Source organism: Ursus arctos, unplaced genomic scaffold (assembly GCF_023065955.2).
Source record: "Ursus arctos isolate Adak ecotype North America unplaced genomic scaffold, UrsArc2.0 scaffold_2, whole genome shotgun sequence".
NCBI lineage: Eukaryota > Metazoa > Chordata > Mammalia > Carnivora > Ursidae > Ursus > Ursus arctos.
Window position 1 is genome coordinate 65,558,480 of NW_026622874.1, and position 19,319 is coordinate 65,577,798.

Below are 19,319 nucleotides of genomic sequence, written 5' to 3' on the forward strand. Positions count from 1 at the left end.
TTTTTAAGTAATCTCTACACTCACTGTGGGGGTCGAACCCACAACCCCAAGATGAAGTGTCCAGTGTTCCACTGACTGAGCCAGCCAGGCACCCCAACAGGCAGGACTTTAGTTTTATTTTTTAGATGATGAACTTTTTTTTTTTTAAAAGATTTTATTTATTTATGTGACAGAGAGAGAGACAGCCAGCGAGAGAGGGAACACAAGCAGGGGGAGTGGGAGAGGAAGAAGCAGGCTCACAGCAGAGGAGCCTGATGTGGGGATCGATCCCAGGACTCCGGGATCACGCCCTGAGCCGAAGGCAGACGCTTAACCACTGTACCACCCAGGCGCCCCTAGATGATGAACTTTTTTGATGCTTCACTTGGAGGCTAAGGACAGGCCTTTTTCCTTTTGATTCCCCCATTCTTCCTGCTGCCACATGCACAAATGTACTGTGAGCCTTGCTCCCAGGAAAGCCTTCAAAGTCGCCTCAGAGCCTGGGGGGCCCCAACCTGGGTTGCTACTCTGAGAATGTAGGACTAAGATTAGGTAAAATTAGAAACATCTGAGCGGGGGGTGCTGCGTGGCCCCATCCTTTCCCCCTCATTGACTAGCTTTATCAGAGGCTGTGAGGGAAGAAGGGCGTCTAGAGTATCCTCTTCCTCAAAATCAAACCTTTGTTTTGCCTGGTTGACTCTTCTCCCGTTCAGCCTTTGTGGGGATGGGCTGGCTGGCCACGGGGGGCAGCATTTCTGTGCCTCTGTCCACCTGTGCCATTTGGTCAAGCCCTCAAATCCCACGGCTCCCCCGACAGAGCTGCCCGGTGCTCGGGGCATGAAGCTCGGGTGGGCACACACAGCACAGACAGACATCCACCACCAGGGGCTCTCCAAGGACAAGGATCACACTGGGTCACCTGAGAGGAAAAACACTGCGGTGCAGACGAGGAGCTCGGGCCACGTAAAGTCGGGGCACAGGTATGTGTGGCTCTGGGCCAGGAAAGAGCAGTTCCACAGACAGGGGAGACCGAAATCACAGATCGGAAAGACAGCCAGACTGGCTCTGGCCCCGTTTATTACAAAACAACGATTCCAAATCTGGTATAAAAAAGGTCCCGACAGCCCCCGGTGCGCCTGCCGTGCCCCCAACCCACAAAGTTGCTCCCTTGGCACCTGAGCACGCGGGGCTCTCAGATGCGAAGGTCCCCAGCCAGGAGGGCACTGTACCGGGCAGCTGTGAGGGGCAGGTAGGCACCCCCAGCCTGGTCCAGAACGTAGAGGGGGTCAGACAGTGCGCTTGGGTCAAAGCCCTCCTTTGCCATCCGCACCTTCTGCTGCTTGAAGGTCTCTGTGGTGGCCAGAGACTCCTGAGGGGGGGAGCACCAAAAGATGTTGAAGGAAGGCGTATTCTGCCCAGGTGGTTCAGGTGAGTCACCTGAATTTTGTCAAGGGGCAGGGAAAAGAAGGTATGAGGTCAGAGTCTAGGGGACAGGGTGACAGGGAAGAGAAGGAGGCAAGCCTGGAGGAGGGCAGAGGGAATGAAGGGGGGCACAGGAGTGCATGTCTGGGAAGGAGCTGTTCTTGCTCCTCATGGAGAGTATTTCGCGAGGACCCTGTGTGGGGTCTGGGAGCCACCAACTGCCTCAGACACAAAGGGAGGGGTGGAGCAGGAGCGGCTGATTACCTGGAGCCTTAGGAATCGAGGCCAGGCATACGGCGGCAAGTTCTCAGAAACACGGGCGTAGAGTTGCACAAGGTCCAAAGAGTGGGGGGCACGCAGAACCAGGGCTGCCATTCCAGCTCGGCCTTCGTGCCCTGGTGATGAGGGGGAAAGGTCAGCTGCTGTGGTGGACCACCCTCCAGCTTCATGTTCCCTGGGCCCAAGTAATACCAGGTCAGGGCAGCAGGCTGGCTGCCTCCCACCTCCCATGTCTTGGCACCTGGCACGGTGACTCCGTAGACGTTCACCTCCTGCAGAAAATCCAGGGACTCCAAAGCCTCCGCCACCTCAGTTGTGGCCACGTTCTCCCCTTTCCACCTGCAAGAGGGCAGAGATCCTGGGCCTTAGGGGCGGGTGGGGGCAGAAGTGTCCCGGAGCTCTGACAGGAGAGGTTAGATGAGGGGCTGGGTTTGGGTGCGAGTTAGGAAGTTAGGTTTAGGGGCTTTGGGTCACAGACACTGGATGTCTGGGAAAGGACTCAAAGTCACGGACAGGTACCTGAATGTGTCTCCGGTACGATCGTGGAAGCGGAGAAAACCCTGGTCATCGCAGACCAGAAGGTCCCCAGTGTTGAAGAAAACATCCCCAGGTTGGAAGACATTCTTCAGCAGCTTTCCCCGGCCCAGCTCTGGCCCCCCAGCGTAGCCCAGGAACGGGGACTGCTGGCTTACTGGGGCCACCAGCAGCCCTGGCTCACCTGGCAGAGTCAATGGGGTCAGGGGTGGCTACCCTCCTCACCCAGAGCCCCCTGCCCCTCACCCCACTGTCCAGTCCCAATCCTCCTCTGCCAGCTGCACCACCCCACCCACCCCACCTGAGCACGAACCTGGACATGTGGCCACACAGTGCCCCTGGGTGTCCCTAATCGGCTCCCCTGTGGTGACATCATAGCGAATCAAAGAGAAGGGGAAGACATGCTGGGGGAAGGGAGACCCAGGCACTGGGTCATTTCAGTTGCATGAGCCCCCTCCCTGCCGGCCCCCACCTTTCATGGGATCCCCAGTTTCTTTCCCATTCCTCTCTCACCTTGTAAAGCCAGGAAGCACGTCCCACAGCACCCAGCTGTCCTGTGTAGTTGAAAGTGGCAACGTTGCCCTCTGTTAGTCCGTAGGTCTCTAACACCTGCAGGGGCCCAAAGCGCCGCACAAAACGCTCCCAGGTGTCTGGACGCAGCCCACTACCCACTGCCAGCCGGACCTTATGTCCGTGCTCTGCCTTGCTCTGAGATGAGGAGAGATGGGCAGAAGGTTCAACGCCAAGACGCCAGCTCCCCCAAACGAGGTCCTGTTTCCCACTCCCCTGAAGCCCGTCCACTGGGACCCCACTCAGACGTCCTATCAACCCAGGCTCCTCACCCCACCCTGCCATTCTCTTCCAACGCCCACACAACTGTCTCAGTGTTTCCCATGAAGCGCCCATCTCCCTGCCTTGGCAGCTCTGTCCAGGACCTGTGCCCACGCACCGGGGGCTGGTTGACAAGGTATCGGCATAATTCCCCGATGTACTGGAACACTGTCACCCTGTGCTGCTGGCAGTCCTCCCAGAACTGACCAGCCGAGAACTTGGACTTCAGCACCACTGTGGCCCCTGCCAGAAGTGGGGAGGGAGGGGGGAAGGAAGGTGAGGTTAGGGCTGTGAGGGGTGCTCGACCCCCTCCTTCCCAGATACTAGCCCTCGCTGTAGTGTGTAGTTCCCCAGAAGGCCCTGCTGTGACATTCAACGGCAGGCCAACTTGGCCCTCTTCCTTTCCCACCCGTGCCACAGAGAGGACGGTGCCCTTTCTCTACTTCCTATCCCCACACAGTCCATGCTCTGTACCCTGCCCCCAGGTCCCAACGTTCTTCTCCATTTGCTTCTTCCTGGGCTGACATCCACAGCCCGTCCCCACCCCGCCCTTGGAGTCTGGAGTCCTGAGAACGATCCAGCCTCCCCAGCCAGTCTGCAGGTCGTGCAGGCGATGCTGCTCCACGGTCCCGGGAACTCTTGGATTGCAGGCCCCTGCTGCCTCCTTCCTCTGGACTCTCTAGCCCGAAGGACTCAGGAAGCATCCCCAGGTGAGCATACCACAGTCGGGACTTAATAAACGTTTGCTAGGAAAAACATCTGCTGGAGGACTAAAGGTGAGGGGAGGACTGGGGTGGGAATTGGGGAGACTGACCAATGCCTAGACAGCCCACGATGCCCAACAGGGAGCCGGACATGTGGTAGAGTGGGAGGGCGAGGTAGATCACATCCTCCTGGTGGGCACCACACAGCTCGTAGAACGCCTGGCACTGCAGAATCTTCAGATGACTGATCCGAGCAGCCTTGGGGAGGCCTGTGGGGGCGGGAAGGGCGTGAGCTTCAGGCCCTGCCTCCCCCTGCCCCTGCTGGGTTTCCAACAGAGAGGCAGAGGCAAGGCTGAAGCTGAGAAGGGAGGCTGAGCTGTCCTGGAAATGTGGGAAGTTCAGGCAGGTGGAGAAATGAGTTTGATCATCAGGACCAGGGTGGAGGGGCCGGGAGGCTTTGGAGGGGTGGCCTGGAAACTGAGGCCATAGTTCCTGTTCCCAGCCCCTTGCCTTCCTCTGCCTAATTTCTGGCACGTAAGTCCAGGGCTCACCCGTGGTGCCAGAAGTGAAGATATACAGGCACGTGTCCATTATGCTCTGGGGGGCAGACAGGTACCCAGGCACTGGTTCATCCACTTCAGCGGAGGCCTCGGCCAGCAAATCGCTGATTCCAGCAGGATGGGTTTCAGGGCCTGCAGCCCACAGACGGAGCCCCATGGCTCTCAGGGCTGGCAGGTCAGGCTCCAGGGACTCCAGGAACTCTGGATGGGGTGGCAAGGCACACCTTGGCGACCCAGAATTCTTCACCCCACAGCCTATTTGCACGCCCCTCGCCCCTCGCCCCTCCCCACCACCTCTGCTCTTGGGCGAGGAGAAGGGTATGAACATCCCATTACCGTTCTGGGAACCAAAGAACCAGCTCCCTCCCTTCGCAAACCCAAAGACTCAAATCCCCAAGCACCCTTTCCGAACCCCCGCGAGGTAGCTCGGCCTCCTTCCGAGTCCCGCCCCTTCTCTGCGGCCCCCAACGCGCCGCTTCCCGAAGCCGGCCCCGCCCCGCTGGCCGCGCGCTCCAGCCTCACCTGGCGCCAGCACCAGCGCGCGCGCGCCGCAGCTGCGGAGGCAGTGCAGGAGGGGTCCCCGGCGCAGGGCGGCGGGCACAAAGGCTGTGCGCAGGCCGGCCTTGGCTAGCCCGAACCAGAGCCACAGGAACTCTGGGCAGGCGGGCAGGAGCAGCGCCACGGTGGCCCCGGGTTCCAGAGGGGCCGCGGCGCCGGCAACTCCCGCGGCCCGCTCGTCCTCTGCGCCGCCGGGCCCCGCGTCCCAGCCCCGCGCGCGCAAAAAAGCGCGCGCAGCCCGGTTGCTCTCGCGCTCGGCCTCCGCGTAGCTGAAGCGTCGCGCTCCGTGAATGAGGAAGATGTGTGCAGGGCGCTGCCGGGCCAGTTGCGCGAGGCGCCAGGCCAGGCTGCAGCCCCCCTCGGGGCCCCTCGGGTCGGCGGCGGCCGCAGCCAGGGCGCGCGCTCGAAGAGCCCGTTTGCAGCGTAGGGCGCGCACCGCGAAGGCCAAGTCCGCGGCGAGCCAGCGCAGCCCCGGCCAGAGGTGCAGTTTCCGAAGCAGTAGCAGCAGCGGCAGAAGCAGCAGCGGCAGCAGGGGCAGCAGCAGGAGGGCGGCCATGGTGCCCTGGTCCTTAGCTCGGCCCAGAGGCTCCCTTCCGAAAACTGGGGCCGCTCGCTTTTGCTCGGAGACCTCTCCCTCCCGGGAGAGCGCGTGCGCTAGCGCACGCCCCTTCCCACCCAGCTCTCCCCACCCCGTTCTCCACGGGCTGGGAGCCGAGGCCGGGAGTGCGTGGGGGGCGGCCCCGCACTCTCGGCCCTCCCTGCAGCCGGGCTCCGCCCTGTGCGGGCTCCTTCCCAGACTGCTGACAGCCCACACCCTCCCAGGTCCCGGTTCAGGTTTTTCTCCCCAAGGTCGCTTCTGGCATCTGGCTGAACTGTGACGTCCCGGCCTGAAGATGCCACTGCTCTCCCCCAAAACTGGCCGGAGAACTCGGCCCCTGCCCCGTTTGGCGCTGCAAGTCCCGGCCCGATTGCCAGACCCGTGCCCCTCCCCCCCCCCCCCACGGCAGCAGCAGCCCCAGGGGATGGGTGGGGACCCAGCCAGCCAAAGTTCTGGAGGGGCGAAAGCGGAGGCCCCTCCCTCTGGGCAAGGGCACAATAATTGGGGCCAGCCAGCGAATGCTTTCCATCCTGCTTTTAATTGGGGCAGAGGGAACGGGAAGGGGAGAGGAAGAAGAGGCCTCCCGCGACTTCGACTTGTAAAGGAACAGCAGCTTTGAGGAAGAGGACACTGGATTCTGCAGGAGCCAGTCTGTCCTCCGCCCAGACCTCGCTTCTTCCTCCTCGGTAGCCCACCCAGCCTCCCTTGCAGCCTAGGGGATTCTTTTCCGCTGGGACACAGGGGGCGGCAAGTGGCCAGGCTGTGGAACAAAGAGGGTTCCCTCTCGCTGGTATCTGAACTCTTCCCACCAGGCCCACTTCTGTCCATCAGAATCCGAATTGGGGTTATCCTCCACCCCTAAGCAGTCCTCCAGCAGTTGGTAAGCACACAGATCTACTGAAGTGGACACTCACTCACTTTGGAAGCCTCTAGTTTCTTGAGAGAAGTAGGGAGGAACAGAGTTCAACTTAAAGGGAGATGGTTGCCCGGACAGGTCAGTGCCTGGTGCACAGCCCCAGTGGCAGCAGGAAAGCTGGGCAGGTGGGGGGCAGCAAAAAGCCCCTCCCACTCCAGACAAGGGGGTGTGCAGGAAGGGAAAAGGGAAGTTCTCAGGCCACCAGGGAGTGGAGACATCCGGTTAGGCGCACAGGGTAAGAGCACCTGGGCCAGCAACTCCAGCACAAAAGAGGTTCTGGCTTGTTTTATTGTCATTTAAAAACTTTTAAAACGCGATTATCTCTGCCAAAAAACAAAACAAAAAAGACAGAACCGAGGAAATAGGGCAACTGACAGTTCTGTGAAAACTGTCTCTCTCCGGGAGTCCCAGGGGCTCTGGCCTCCCTCTCCGCTCTGTCCCTGCCTGAATTCCTATGCCCCCGCACCTGCCCCATGTCGAGGAACAGGCAGGCAGCTGGACCACATCACTGATGAAATGCCCATTTCACACGGGAGGATGGAGAGCAACTATAAAATGCCTGCGAGGAGGAGGTCAAGGCCTGATGGGGAATACGGGAAGGGGCATCCACACACTGTCCTCACTCCCATCCTGGCCTTTCGGACCAGCAGCCCCATCTGCCATTTCTCTTCTCTTTGGGAGGCTGGGGAGGGGCAGGGGCTGAGGACCTGCACCAGCCCAGATTTCACACAGCGTCTGACTTCAGTGGGACCCAAGTCGGTGGGAACAGCAGTGTGATGGGGCTGGAGCCCTGGACAGGAGGGAGCAGGGGCTGGGGCTGCATGGCAGCTTCTCAGGCTGAGCCAAAGGGGGCAGCTTGTCTTTCCCACCAGGTGAGCCTTGGGCAGGGGGAGGGGGGTCTCCCCACTACCTCCCCAGCCCTTATTAACCTTTGATTCACCAAGGAGGGGAGGGCAGTCCAACTGGGGGTGGGATGGGGAATCCAGGGTCTCAGTCACTGTCAGACCCCACTGCAGAGGACCCTTTCCGTTTCCTCTTGGTAGGCTTCGGTTTTGTGTCTTCTTCCTCCTGGAAGAGATGGGGGGGCGGTCCTTAGCCTGAGCAGCTACTGGCTCCAGCCCCACCACTCCCAGAGTTGCTGAGCCCAGAGGTGAGGGCTCTTACCGAGGCGCTGCTGGAGCCTGACTCTTCCTCAGCATTGGGGGGCTGTGTGGCATTCTTTCGACTGCGGGGACTGGACAGAGCTGCTTTTCTCCGGCTCTTGGGTGGCTTGGTGGACGAGTCCTCGTATTCCTCAGCCAGGGAGAAGAGATCGCTGAACCTGAGGGAAAGAACCCGCCCTCAGCACACTCCTCCCAGCCTCTTCTCTGTCCGGCAGGCCGCTCCCACTGCTTCCCCAAGGCCTTACTTCATCTTGTGGGCCTCATCACAGCTTGCCTGCACGTGCTGCAGAGCCTGGAGAATCGGGGTCTGGCTAAAAACTAGAGGGAGGAGGAGGGAGAGCAGGGAAGGAAGGACAGTGAGAGGTCCAGGAACTCACTCAACTCTCCTGGCCCTGCCCCCACCCTTCTAGGGCTGGCCTGAGCCACGGGTCTGCAATGCATACAGTTCTGCTTGGTGTTGGTCAGGTTGAGACGCAGGCTGTCCAAGTGCTCCAGGATCTGCTCCAGAGTCAGCTGCGCCAGCTTGCTGCTGGAGCTCCTCAGGCTGCAGGGAAGTCACACAGCCGGAGTGTGAGCTCGAGGGGAGGGCTCCAGGAGTGCGGGACACCCTCCCCACCAGGGCCCCTCCTGAAGACAGACACAGCCCATATGGGGAAGGGTGCAGTGGACCAGGGACCAGCCACCAGGCACCAGGGAAAGACGGGGAAGGGGCCAGAGTGGGCCCATACACCATATGTAGCTTCAGACCACTAGGTGTCACCCACTAACCAGGAAGGAACCGCCCCGGCCGGCCTGTGGACAGGGGGCAGCCCTCCACAGGGCCCACGTGCCCCCTCGCTCTTGCTCCCACCTCTGCCTCTTGCGAGGTAGGCTGTTGTTCTTGATGAGCAGCGACTTGATGTGCTCGGCCAGCAGCTCGTCATGCTTCATGCACCAGTGCCGCAGGATGCTGGTGGTGAACTGGTCGTCGGGGTGGCAGGGCCTGCTCAACACCATCTTCACCATCTCCTCGCTGGGTCTGGGGGTGACAGGGCACAGGGCACCCTGCTCACACAGCTGGCCTCAGGATGCTCTCGACTCGCCCACCTACTCACTCCCCAAACCTCACCCCCCCTCCCCACCCGAGTTGAGGCAGCTTCCTGCTCTCACACCCTCTCCCTCTTCCCCTGGGCCAAGGGTCTCTGCAGTACCAGCAGCCGGCACCCATACTGGGGAAGCGGCTCACCAAATCTCTGCCACCTTGCCCAGAACAGTCAGGAAATGGGCCAGGGAGGTAAGGGACCACACCGTGGCCTGCCAGCCCCCAAGCTGCCCACTTCCTCTGGGATATTCTGTACCACTTCCAGTCTCTCAGGCAAGAGAGCAGAAAAGGTGGAAGGAAGGCAAGAAGGTAGGAAGGAAAAGACACACAGCTGCTGCCCTACTTATCTGGGTTGTTGGGAAAGTGCCCGTGCTGGAGGGTGGAGGGGCCTCTGCCGGCTCTGCTGGCTCCCCCTCCAGGCCCCACCCCTGTACTCCAACCCAGCCTAGCCTCCTCCAGGGTTAGCCCAGGGTGGCCTCAGCAGAGTAGGGGTGGGGAGCAGGAAACCGGGATGTCCGGTCCCCACCCCCCACCCCTCCTCCCAGAGCAGCTCCTGGTGGGCAGGGGCTTAAAGTCGAGAGGAAGCCCAGATCCCAGGGGAGCTGCTTGTTTGTAAATCATTTTAGGGGACAGCAGAAGAAGCAGATGTCTACAGTAGGAAAAAGCATGGCCAGCCTCCTAAAGGAGCAGCTGGGAGCCATTCACCGATGCTATCTCTTGGTGTGCTGTGACTGGGAGCTAGAGTCCCCAGAAGCAGAACTCACTTCTCTCTTCGGAGCTGAAGCAGCAGGCAAGACAGGGCCTCTGGGTGCTCTGTGGGGGAGGGCAGAGGCTGCTAAGAGGGTTGTAGAATTCCAGGAAGAATCCTGGTACCTCTCCCATCCCCCAATCAACAGCCACTTGAAGAAGCAAGGAAGAACAATCCCTTGCTTCTAGAAAATCCCGAGCAGCCTGAGCCCCACCTCGTGCCTGGCTCGGAGTGGGCCTGCCTGCAGGACTCCTCTGAAGAGCCTATGTGACTGAGCACGGAGTCTGGCCTTCCATACTTCGCCGGGAGGGGCAGCAGTGAGTCTGCTCATACCCAAGCCGAGGGGCCTCAGCCCTGCCCCAGAGGGACCTGGGGGTCTTTCCCTCAATGCTCCCTGCCTGCTGCCCGACTCACCTTTGTACTTGAGGTGCTGCAGGATGGGGATTATGGTCTCCAGGGGGATGTTGTGGGCCAGGAAGAGCTGCCAGGCGCAGTACTGCTCAAAGGTCTCCCAGTCCAGGCTCTGGACTGCAGGAGACAGAGGGGGTGTGCTCGTGCACGTGCTCTCTCCTTCACACACAGCACAGGGCTAATCCTCTGACTAGCAGCCCCCGAGCAGGGGAGGTACACGGGTGAGGTCACTGATGACACTGAGACGACAGATATTCTCCCTTTCCACACAAAGCATTATCCTCAAAGACTTCACATCACTTCTGTAGTCCCACCAGCCCTGAGCTTAAGCAAGAACCAGAGACACTGCCCAAGACCACGGAGCAGGGCAGAGTGACGGTCTAGCCCATTCTCAACCCAAGCCAGTTCTGCTACTATCAGAAAACATCCAGGCCTGGGGTTTCTGGGTGGCTGTCATTAAGCGTCTGCCTTCGGCTCAGGACATGATCCCAGGGTCCTGGGATCGGGCCCCGCATCGGGCTCCCTGCTCAGCGGGAACCCTGCTTCTCCCTCTCCCACTCCCCCTGCTTGTGTTCCCTCTCTCCCTGTCTGTCAAAGAAATAAATAAATTCTTAAAAAAAAAAACCCAAAACCCAGGGCTGCCACACGTCTTTATCCCCCCCCGCCCCCGGGGTGCCTGCAGGGTCTGCTCACTTACTGAGTATGTTGAGGACAGAGTCCTTTCGAAACATGACCAGGTTCCCCATCATCACGTGGCAGACCAGCTCCTGGAGCTGAGGAAGAGGAGGAGGAAGAAGGCAAGACCCATTGGTTCTAAAAGAAGCCAGGAAGCCAATGTGGAAGGAGAAACAGGAGGGCTCACACGCGGAAAAAACCGGAGGGAGGGAAAACCTAGTTCAAAGGCATGGGGAGGTCTCTGAAGGGTGCAGGGGCTGGTGAAGGACGGGGGAAGGCCTCTTTGGGGCAGAATAGTTAAAGAAAACCATTAAAGTGGTTTCCATGCCCTAACAGCAGAGGGAAAATGGGCAACTTGTCTACCTGGCCCTAGTTTGGGCCCTGACCAGCCTGTGCCTGAGGAGGAGGGAAGGGCCCTGAGAGGCTGAGCCCTGGCACAGAGGTGTGAGTAGGAGAAAGGCAAAGAAAAAAGAATGAAGGAAGAAGGGCAAGTGAGTGGAGAGGAGGAGCAGAAATGGGGCCTCGGTTCAGCATGAGAACAACGCACAAGCAAAGCTGCAGCCTCCCGGGGCCCTGCACATGGTGGGAAGGTCAATGGCCTGAGCATTTTCATCCTCTCTTTCCATGTGGAACTGGAGTGTGCAGGAGAGAATGAGCCCTGCCTGCCTCCCTGGGGATCCATTTCCCTTCCAGCCCCCAGGCCTGAAGTGCACACACGTGTGGGGGCGGGGGGGGGGTGCCCTGCTGCCCAGGCCTCCCAGGATGCCAGGCCCTTGTGCACCTGTGCAGAGTCAATAACAGCCACAATCATGTTCAGCAGCTCGCCGCTCCGCAAGGTCTCATCTGGAAACTGGACAGAAAAAGAGGGAAGCTGGGGCAGGAGTCCAGGGTGCGTCCCTTGACTTGGGACCTCATGACCCACTCCCCGTTCTTCCCACACGCTCAGCTGGTGGCTGCGTTAGCCAGACGTGGGTCCTAACACAAATATCTAAACAAAGATCCAACAGCTGTGCAGGTGGGACTCTAACTCTTCCAGAACCCAAATTTGCTACTTGTGTGCCCACAGACGGGTATGTGTGTCTCAGGAAAGGAATGGGGAACTCTCCAGAGATGAAGCTAGAGCCAGAAAGGACTGGCCATGACTGGTGAGTGCTGTCTGGCGGCAGTAAAACAACAACAACTACAACACAAGCACGTGCATCCCCGGCAGTAAAAAAATCCAACCTGTACCAACCCTCAGCCAAAGAAGAGAAGGTACAGAGTGTGCATGTATGGGCTGCGCAAGAGGCAGGCAGGACCCCTTCTTGGGGAGGCCAGTTTACCAGGGAGGGAGCAGAGGAGGAAACTGGGCATGGGCACCCCTCCCCCTGCAGATTTTGGCTGAGATCACAGTTCCTCCTGTCGTGCCCACGCCCTGTGCCCTGATTTCCCTGTTCCCGGGAACTCGCACCAAGAGGAGGAAGAGCTGATACCCCTCTGATGTCCCAGTTCCTAGAGAAGACAGTGAGTGAACGAGGGAAACGAAAGCTGAGTCTCCACCACAAAGGCCCTGGTTTTCAGGAACCACGACAGAAACCGAGGGTGAGCCATCAGATGGCAAGAGGGCCTGCAACGTGTGCACGCGGGTTTGGCTGGGGGCCTGTCCTGGGTCCAGAGGATGGGGCCAAAGCTGAGAACCCAAATGTAGACGCTCAGACCCCAACTCATACCACAAAGCACAGGATAGGAATTCGGGGGGTTTTAGACATTTTTTAACCTTTAATGGGCGCGGGGGGGGGGGCAGGTGTGGTGCTGGAAAAAACAGCCTGCCGCAGCCAGCAGGGGCTGTATGCGGAGATGCACAGTCTCGTGAGCCCGGCCTGCACAGCTGCCCCGTCCCAGCGGAATTCCACCAGAGACACTGACCTCTGTATAGATGGAGGGTGTCAGGTGGCACAGCAGCCGCACGTCGTCTTCCTGGCAGGCCTTCATGTCCATCATTAAGCAGGTGTGCAGATCGCCCAGCTGCGTGGCCTGGGCAAACGACTCGTACAGGTTCATCTTCCCAGCAGCGGCTTTGCTGCAAGAGCAGTTGGGCCTCAGCCAGCAGCCAACCCCAGCATCCAGCCTCAGGCATCCTCTAAACAGGCCCTCCTCTGCAATCCCTTTGCTGCCCCTGTTGCTCTGGGCTAATCAGTCTCATGGCTTTCCCCTGGCTTCCGGAAGAGCTTGGTAACTTATGGAAACCAGGACACGCTTTTTTTCTCTCCGCATCCTCCCCAGTGCTCCAGACTGGGCGCCGACTGCAGTCAGTGAACCAGCTAACTGGTGAGAGGCAAACACAGGAGGGGGCTCAGCGCAGGCTAGAAAGCTCGCTCTCCTGCTTTCTGGGCTCTGAGCCAGGACGGCAACAACACATGGAGGCCCCCACCTCACACCACGTGCGAAACAACTCAAAAGGGGTTACAGGCCTAAATACAAGAACTGAAACCATACAACTCCTAGAAGAAAACACAGGAGAAAATCTACATGACACCAAAAGCACAAGTGACAGAGAAAAAATAAATTGGACTCTTCAAAATGTAAAACTTCTGTGTTTCAAAGGATCATCAAGAAGTGAAAAGACAACCTGCAGAATGAGAAAATATTTGCAAACCTTATGTTTCATAAAGGACTTGTATCCAGGATATATTAAAAAAAAATCTTAAGAATCAACAAGAAAAAGATGGATAACCCCAATTAAAAAACAGGCGAGGAGGGGCACCTAGGTGGCTCAGTTGGTTAAGCATCCGACTCCTGGTTTCGGCTCAGGTTGTGATCTCTGGGTGGTGGGATCAAGCCTCTCGTCAGGCTCTGTGCTCAGCGTGGAGTCTGCTTAAGACTCTCTCTTCCTAGGCCTGTACTTGTCCCCCCTGCGCACACTCTAATAGATAAATATTAAAAAAACAAAAAACAAAACAGGAGAGGATCTGAACAGACATTTCTCCAAAGAAAATACGCAAATGGCCAATGACAAGCACATGAAAAGCTGCTCAATATCATTAGCCATCAGGAAAATGCAAGTCAAAACCACAAAGCCGTTAGGATGGTTGTGATGAAAAAGCTGTGCGGTAACAGGTGTTGGGAAGCACGGGAAAGCGTCAGCAGCGTCACACATGGCGGCTGGCAATGAAAACTGGCCATAGTCACTCTGGAAAGTAGTTTGGCTGTTCCTCACCAAGTCAGAGATGGAGTTCCTGTTTGACCGGCATTCAACTCTGAGGTATATACCCAAGAAAACGGAAAACCTGTGTCCAGCTGAAAATCTGCATGTGAATGTGCACAGCAGCTCTTTTCCCAACAGCCAAGAGTGCAAACAAATCAAATGCCCATCGCTGGGTGAACGGGTAAACAAACTGTGGCATATCTAGACAGCGGAGTATTACTTGGCCATAAAAAGGAAGGAAGTCCTGACACAAGCTACAGTGGGGATAAACCTCGAAAACATTACACTAAATGACGAAAGCCAGTCACGAGAAACCACACGTTGTATAATTCCATTCATACGGAAGATACAGAATAAGTAAATCTATAAAGACAGAAAGCAGATCCGTGGTTGACAGTGGTGGGGTGAAAGGGACAATGGGGAGGTGACTGCTAATTGGGACATGGTTTCTCTTGCAGGTGATGAAAATGTTCTAAATTAACCAGCAGCAACAATTGTACAACTTTGGGAATGTACTCTAAACCACTGAACTGTCGTTTTAAAGCTGTTATTTAAAAGAAACAACACGTAGGAAAGGCTCTCCAGGACACCTTCTCCAATGTGCGGACCACACCTACCTGGCCCTCAGGTAGTACAGCAGGTGGTAGCCGATCTTGGGCTGTTTTTGATACAGCTCGGAGAGAAGATCCAGAAGCAGAGAGAAGCTGCTGTTGTCTTCCTGCATCTGGCACAGGTTCCTGGAGGTGGGAGATGGGAGGAAGGGAGCAGAGCTGGACACAGAGCAGACTCTCCTGTGGCGGCATGAGCTGTCTGCCCACTGCATATCCCTCCCCTCTGGAAAGGGAGTCCCATTCCCCTAGGACAGAAGTGTAGGACTGCTGAGAGGAAGGATGGATGGCCCAGCAGTGTCTCCTACAGCTGGATCCTTACCTAAATATTAGGTAGAGAGGCTTTCCCACAGACTCCTCCAGGGACCTGCAAGAGAAGGGTGACATCTCAGAGTCCACATGAGTGGAGAAGATGGGCTGCAGGCAGACACTATGGAGGCTAGATGCCAGCCTGCTCCTTTCCAAACCAAAGGTCAACTTCCTGCTGCCCCAGAGAAGACAGATTCCTAACATACACCACAGTCTGGGTAGTGACTGTCATTGACAATGAGATTCCTGGGGCTCCTGGCTGGCTTAGCTGGAGGAACACAGAACTCTTGATCTTGGGGTTGAGGGTTCGAGCCCCCACATTGGGTGTAGAGATTGCTTAAAAATAAAATCTAAAAAAAAAAAAAAGAAAAGAAAAGAAAAAGAAAGCGAGATTCCTGCCCTTCTGGAAGGGTCCTGGCAAGGGTCCAATACCACCTACAGCAGCAAGGGCTGGGCACACAGAAAAGGGGCGCTGGTCACTGCCCCACGCTCTGCATTCAGAGACAAAAATGAATCCTTGTTTAAGTGAATCAGCACACGTGAGAATAAAAACAAGTAAAGAGCGGGGTGCCTGGCTGGCTCAGTCGGTGGAGTGTGTGACTCTTGATCTCGGGGTCCGAGTTCAAGTCCCACCCTGGGTGTACAGAATGCTTGAAAATAAAATCACAAAAAAATAAAATAACAAGGGAAAATTATTTCTCTCAAGTCTACAGCAAGATGCCTCCTGGACTAGGGCTCTAAGCATACGTCTGGCTTCCAGAAGCTGGTGGGTAGGAGGAGGGGTCAGAAAAAGATAAGCCTTACTCCTCGGTGATCTCCTCAGGCAACACTTCTCCTCGAAAGTGGGCCTTGAAGAGCTCCTGTAGGCAGGAAGCAAGGACAGACAGCTGCTCCGAGTCAAAGTCTTCCTGGGTGGTGAGACAAGTGAGTGGGTATCACCATGTGACCCGGGCCCTACTGCCCCCACGTCCCAGAGCTTCTGCACTCATTCTGCTTCTACCTCCAGGATTAACAAACCCCTGCACCACCAGAGGGGACCCATCTGAGGGATGGGAAGGAGTCAGCTGCCTGGGTGGGGGGAGCTCTGCGCTGGGTGGGCTGGGCTGCTTCCTCAAGAGGGTGGGATTTCCTTACCTCTAGGACCTGGTCCACGATTTCCTGCATGACCTCACACTGGGCCTCGGTGTCACTGTAGTGCAGAATTGAGAGGAAATCTCAGGGACGTAAATGACAGCAGAGGGCAGGATCCACACCCAACAAAGCACCCTCACGCACAGACAAAACAAAGGAGCTCTGTGTGAATCCGGGCTTCGGTCGGGGAGGCTTTAGGGCAGAATTTGCTACTCTCCGGGCAGAGGCCCTAAGAGAAGGGAAATCCCCATCATCCTGCTTTGGTTCTCAGAGACTCTTGTCCTCAGAACCTACAGAGTGAGAACCGTGTGCTGGGGAACGAGGCTGCCCTTCCTCCAGCCCATACCCCCCAACCCAAACAGCAGAAGGAGCTTCTACTCCCTCTCCATACTCCCCACCATCCCACCGGGTAGCAGGGGGAGCGCCTGGGGCCGAGCCTCCGGAGGCTGAGGACAGGAGCTGCACCCACCTCCCCTTCTGGAGCTGGAGCACTTTGTCTCTTAGGGACTCATCCAGTTGATCAAGATAAGGGGTGATATCTACCGGCTCCTCCACAACTGTCTCCTTGATAGGGTGGAAGCGAAACTCTCTCTTCTTTCCTGAAGGGAATGATTCAGGAAAGCGGTCATTTGCCCAGACACCAGTCACAGGGTCAGCCCCACACACCAGGTGTGCAGAGTGCCTGGAGCATGTGCCCTGGATGTGGGCACACCCAGCCTTAGCAGCACACAAAGGCAGGGGCCACTCCTCCTTCTCGCCCTCCTGCTTCAGGGCTGAGGGCAGGGCTCTGTGCCCTGGAGTCCCATCCAGTAACCTGCTAATGGAACTAACTCAGGGGGCACGGCAACAGAGAGGCCGCTCCTGCCACCTGGTCCTCTGAGGGCTGATGCCACCCGGAGCCCCTTCGCTATTGTGCCCACCTCTGCTGCTGAGGTCCTCCTCATCGTCACTGAAGGCTGCCTCCGCGTTGTCATAGCAACCTTCATCCTTGTCTGACATGTGGTTGTCCATCTCCACGGAAACTGGCTCCTCAAGTTTGACTTGGGAGGAAAGAGACAAGGCATTTGATGGCCTCCTGTGACCTGACATGCCCAACACTCTGGGCTGGGGGGCAGGTGGATTACCGACCCTGGAAGGACAGACATCTTGTCCTCACAACCTTCCACGATTTGCAGGGCAATTCTGCCAGGAGTAAGAATGGTATAGGAAATGCTTGCTATGCTATGCTCAGATCGGATCGGCAAGTAGGTAAGACCAGGGACAGTCCCCAGTGCTCTTCATTTTAGAACCAAGTTGGGAAGTTCTGCTTGGCTTAAGCCTTACCCCAAAACAAAAAAGGGTGTCTGTGTATAACTGGGAGCAAGACTTGAGACCCAGCATGACCACCTCCCATTAGGGCCCAGGGTCCGGGGATGGGAAGAGGCAAGAGTTGCATGAAGTTACAGTGAGGCAAACACACATCCCATGAAAGCCTTCCCTGTGGAAGGGAGGCTACCGAGAGAAGACACAGGAGCTGAGGAACAAGAGAGGTCAAAGTCAGGTAAGATCAGAAGGAGAGGGAGAACCAAGGAAGACAATACAAAAACTCATTAAAGAGAAAGCGCAGAACAAAAGCCTGAAATGGACAGTCACAGAGGTGGAGAACCGCCCCGAGGCGACATACATGGGGCTCCAGGCTGAGAGCCCTCGGTGTCTCCATGCCTCTTCTCAAACAGGTGATAGAATGGGAAGGCCCCATACCTTCCACCGGTGGGCTGGGCGAACTACAGAACTCAGGAAACTTCTCCCTCAGCATTGCCCGAAGCTCCTTATCCAATTTAGGGTTGTCAAATAGGGGAGCCAAATGCCTGGAGGGGAACACGAATGAAGGTCACATCAGAGCTCCTCACTACAGTTGGAGACAGCTCTATGCCCAACCAGTAGAGCTGGGCCACACTCAGACCCTTGGAATACGAAGGCCAGACAGACATTTCTCTAAGCATCAAGAGGACATATTCTCAGCAGTTTGAGGCAGAGCCAGTACTTTCTATAGCAGTCAAGAAAAAAGGGTGGCAGCAGTGGCATGACAGTATCTGAACGTGCCTGACCTAGTGACACAGGAGGAAACAGCCCCTCCCGCCTGCTTACAGACACATAAAGTTCTTACGCCAAGACCCGTTTCTCCACAATGTGGTTGAGGGAGGAGAACACACCCTGTCGCACATGGCCCTCCAAAGGTGGATAGAAGTTGGGAATGATCTGGAAGGGAAGAAAGGAAGCCAAGAATGAGCACACAACACAGAACGTTCTGCTGAACTAGAGCTAAAAAGCTGCTTCAGTTTTGATCAGGAGGCACTGGAGAGTATGGCTGCAGAAAGATCTGGAATGTTCTTTACCATTTCAGGTTGCTAAAATGGTTAATTCTTCCTAGACCTGGCTGCTTCTCAGAAAGACTGCAATCTACCTTAAGTCATTATCCCTGAGGTCAAGGAAAGACGTGGAAAGATCCCACGGAAGATGGCGGGAATACGGAAGGGGCGCATTCACTAACCGGGGGGTTAGCTGCTCCCACGATGAAGAGCACTGGGAAGACCTACTTGCGGGCTATAAGGCTACAGGGACACACACTTACGCGGCACATGAAGTCCAGGAGTGTGGCAGTGATGGCTGGGTGTGGCTTCATGGAGTGGTGCATGACCAGGATGGCCGGTTCTGGGGAAGGTGGAATGAAAGGGCCCCCACATCAGACAATCTGTTCTCAGCTCCATGAAACAAGGCATCGATATGTATGAATTGTTCGGGAGAAAGCTGTACCCCTACCCTCCTATTCCCACTGAGCAGAACCAAAAGCAGACAACCCCCCAAATAGCTCCTAGCCCCTCACCCCCCTTGTCCCCAGCATGTAGCTTGGAGGATGGAGGTGGTAGGAGAGGAAAAGCAGGGTGTGCCACAGCCCTGTGCCTAGGCCCTCCCCACCGGAAGCCCAAGCATAAGCTTCTAGGGCAAAGGGGAGGGAGTGAGCGCTTGGCCTCACAAAAACAATCTTCCTTCTACATCAAGGGAGCACTGGTGAGGAACAATGGAATTGCTACTAGATACGCTGCCTTCCCCCACGCTGCCCTGAGATTTATGACCACTGTCACCGAGGCTAGGCAGGGGCTTGGGAGACGGGGGTGGTGTTGCCCGGTCCCGGTTACGTACCTATGTTCATAATGCTATCCTTGTCTGGGCTAAAGAACAGCCAGTCGTAAAACAAAGCCAGCTTGGCATTGGAGGCAGCGACATTTGACTAGAAGAGAGATGAGAAAGGAGGGCGGGTTTCATCAACCAGCTCCCTTCCCTTCAGAAGCCCAAGGCAGACTCCAGGGCCCACACAACTGCCCATCTATGAAATAAATTCAGTTCCTAGTGAGACAGGTGGACCCCCCCCCACCGGGGTGAAGGGCATATAAGTCTGCATATGAGTACAAGTGGCCATCTTCTCACCAACCAAGGGGCCAGGGATTGACCTGGGCTCTCATACATCCAGAAGAACACATCCCTGATCCTAGAAAAGGAGCCAGGGACCTAGCTGACACACACTCAGACCAGCCCCCAGGCTGCCCTTGCTGGGCTCCCCAGGCACATTTTTGACTGCAAGACCCCCTAG

General features: G+C 56.9%; 2 protein-coding genes across 5 annotated transcripts in view; both read right to left on the reverse strand.

The window, feature by feature from the left end:
• Positions 1-1,014: 1,014 nt before the first annotated feature.
• On the reverse strand, positions 1,015-5,815 carry SLC27A3 (solute carrier family 27 member 3). The gene is made up of 10 exons (XM_026485366.4): positions 4,832-5,815; positions 4,301-4,510; positions 3,860-4,018; positions 3,164-3,288; positions 2,728-2,922; positions 2,528-2,618; positions 2,200-2,398; positions 1,922-2,019; positions 1,666-1,796; positions 1,015-1,348 (listed from the first exon to the last, which is right to left on the reverse strand). The coding sequence occupies exons 1-10, from the start codon at positions 5,421-5,423 to the stop codon at positions 1,172-1,174; spliced, it is 1,977 nt and encodes a 658-aa protein (XP_026341151.2). The 5' UTR covers positions 5,424-5,815; the 3' UTR covers positions 1,015-1,171.
• An 836-nt stretch (positions 5,816-6,651) lies between these two features.
• Positions 6,652-19,319, reverse strand: part of INTS3 (integrator complex subunit 3) — a 38,731-nt gene continuing 26,063 nt past the window's right edge. For all 4 annotated transcript variants that reach the window (XM_026485363.4, XM_044379060.3, XM_026485361.4 and 1 more), the window contains 20 exons: positions 18,872-18,959; positions 18,303-18,382; positions 17,838-17,929; positions 17,432-17,538; positions 16,612-16,731; positions 16,161-16,290; positions 15,695-15,749; positions 15,365-15,468; positions 14,574-14,618; positions 14,261-14,380; positions 12,365-12,518; positions 11,241-11,309; positions 10,482-10,557; positions 9,788-9,901; positions 9,390-9,438; positions 8,395-8,562; positions 7,988-8,088; positions 7,790-7,862; positions 7,546-7,702; positions 6,652-7,449 (listed from right to left, as the gene is read on the reverse strand). In XM_026485363.4, the coding sequence (XP_026341148.1) occupies positions 7,372-7,449; positions 7,546-7,702; positions 7,790-7,862; positions 7,988-8,088; positions 8,395-8,562; positions 9,390-9,438; positions 9,788-9,901; positions 10,482-10,557; positions 11,241-11,309; positions 12,365-12,518; positions 14,261-14,380; positions 14,574-14,618; positions 15,365-15,468; positions 15,695-15,749; positions 16,161-16,290; positions 16,612-16,731; positions 17,432-17,538; positions 17,838-17,929; positions 18,303-18,382; positions 18,872-18,959 (1,980 nt within the window). In that variant the 3' untranslated portion in view covers positions 6,652-7,371. The remainder of the gene's footprint in view (positions 7,450-7,545; positions 7,703-7,789; positions 7,863-7,987; positions 8,089-8,394; positions 8,563-9,389; positions 9,439-9,787; positions 9,902-10,481; positions 10,558-11,240; positions 11,310-12,364; positions 12,519-14,260; positions 14,381-14,573; positions 14,619-15,364; positions 15,469-15,694; positions 15,750-16,160; positions 16,291-16,611; positions 16,732-17,431; positions 17,539-17,837; positions 17,930-18,302; positions 18,383-18,871; positions 18,960-19,319) is intronic.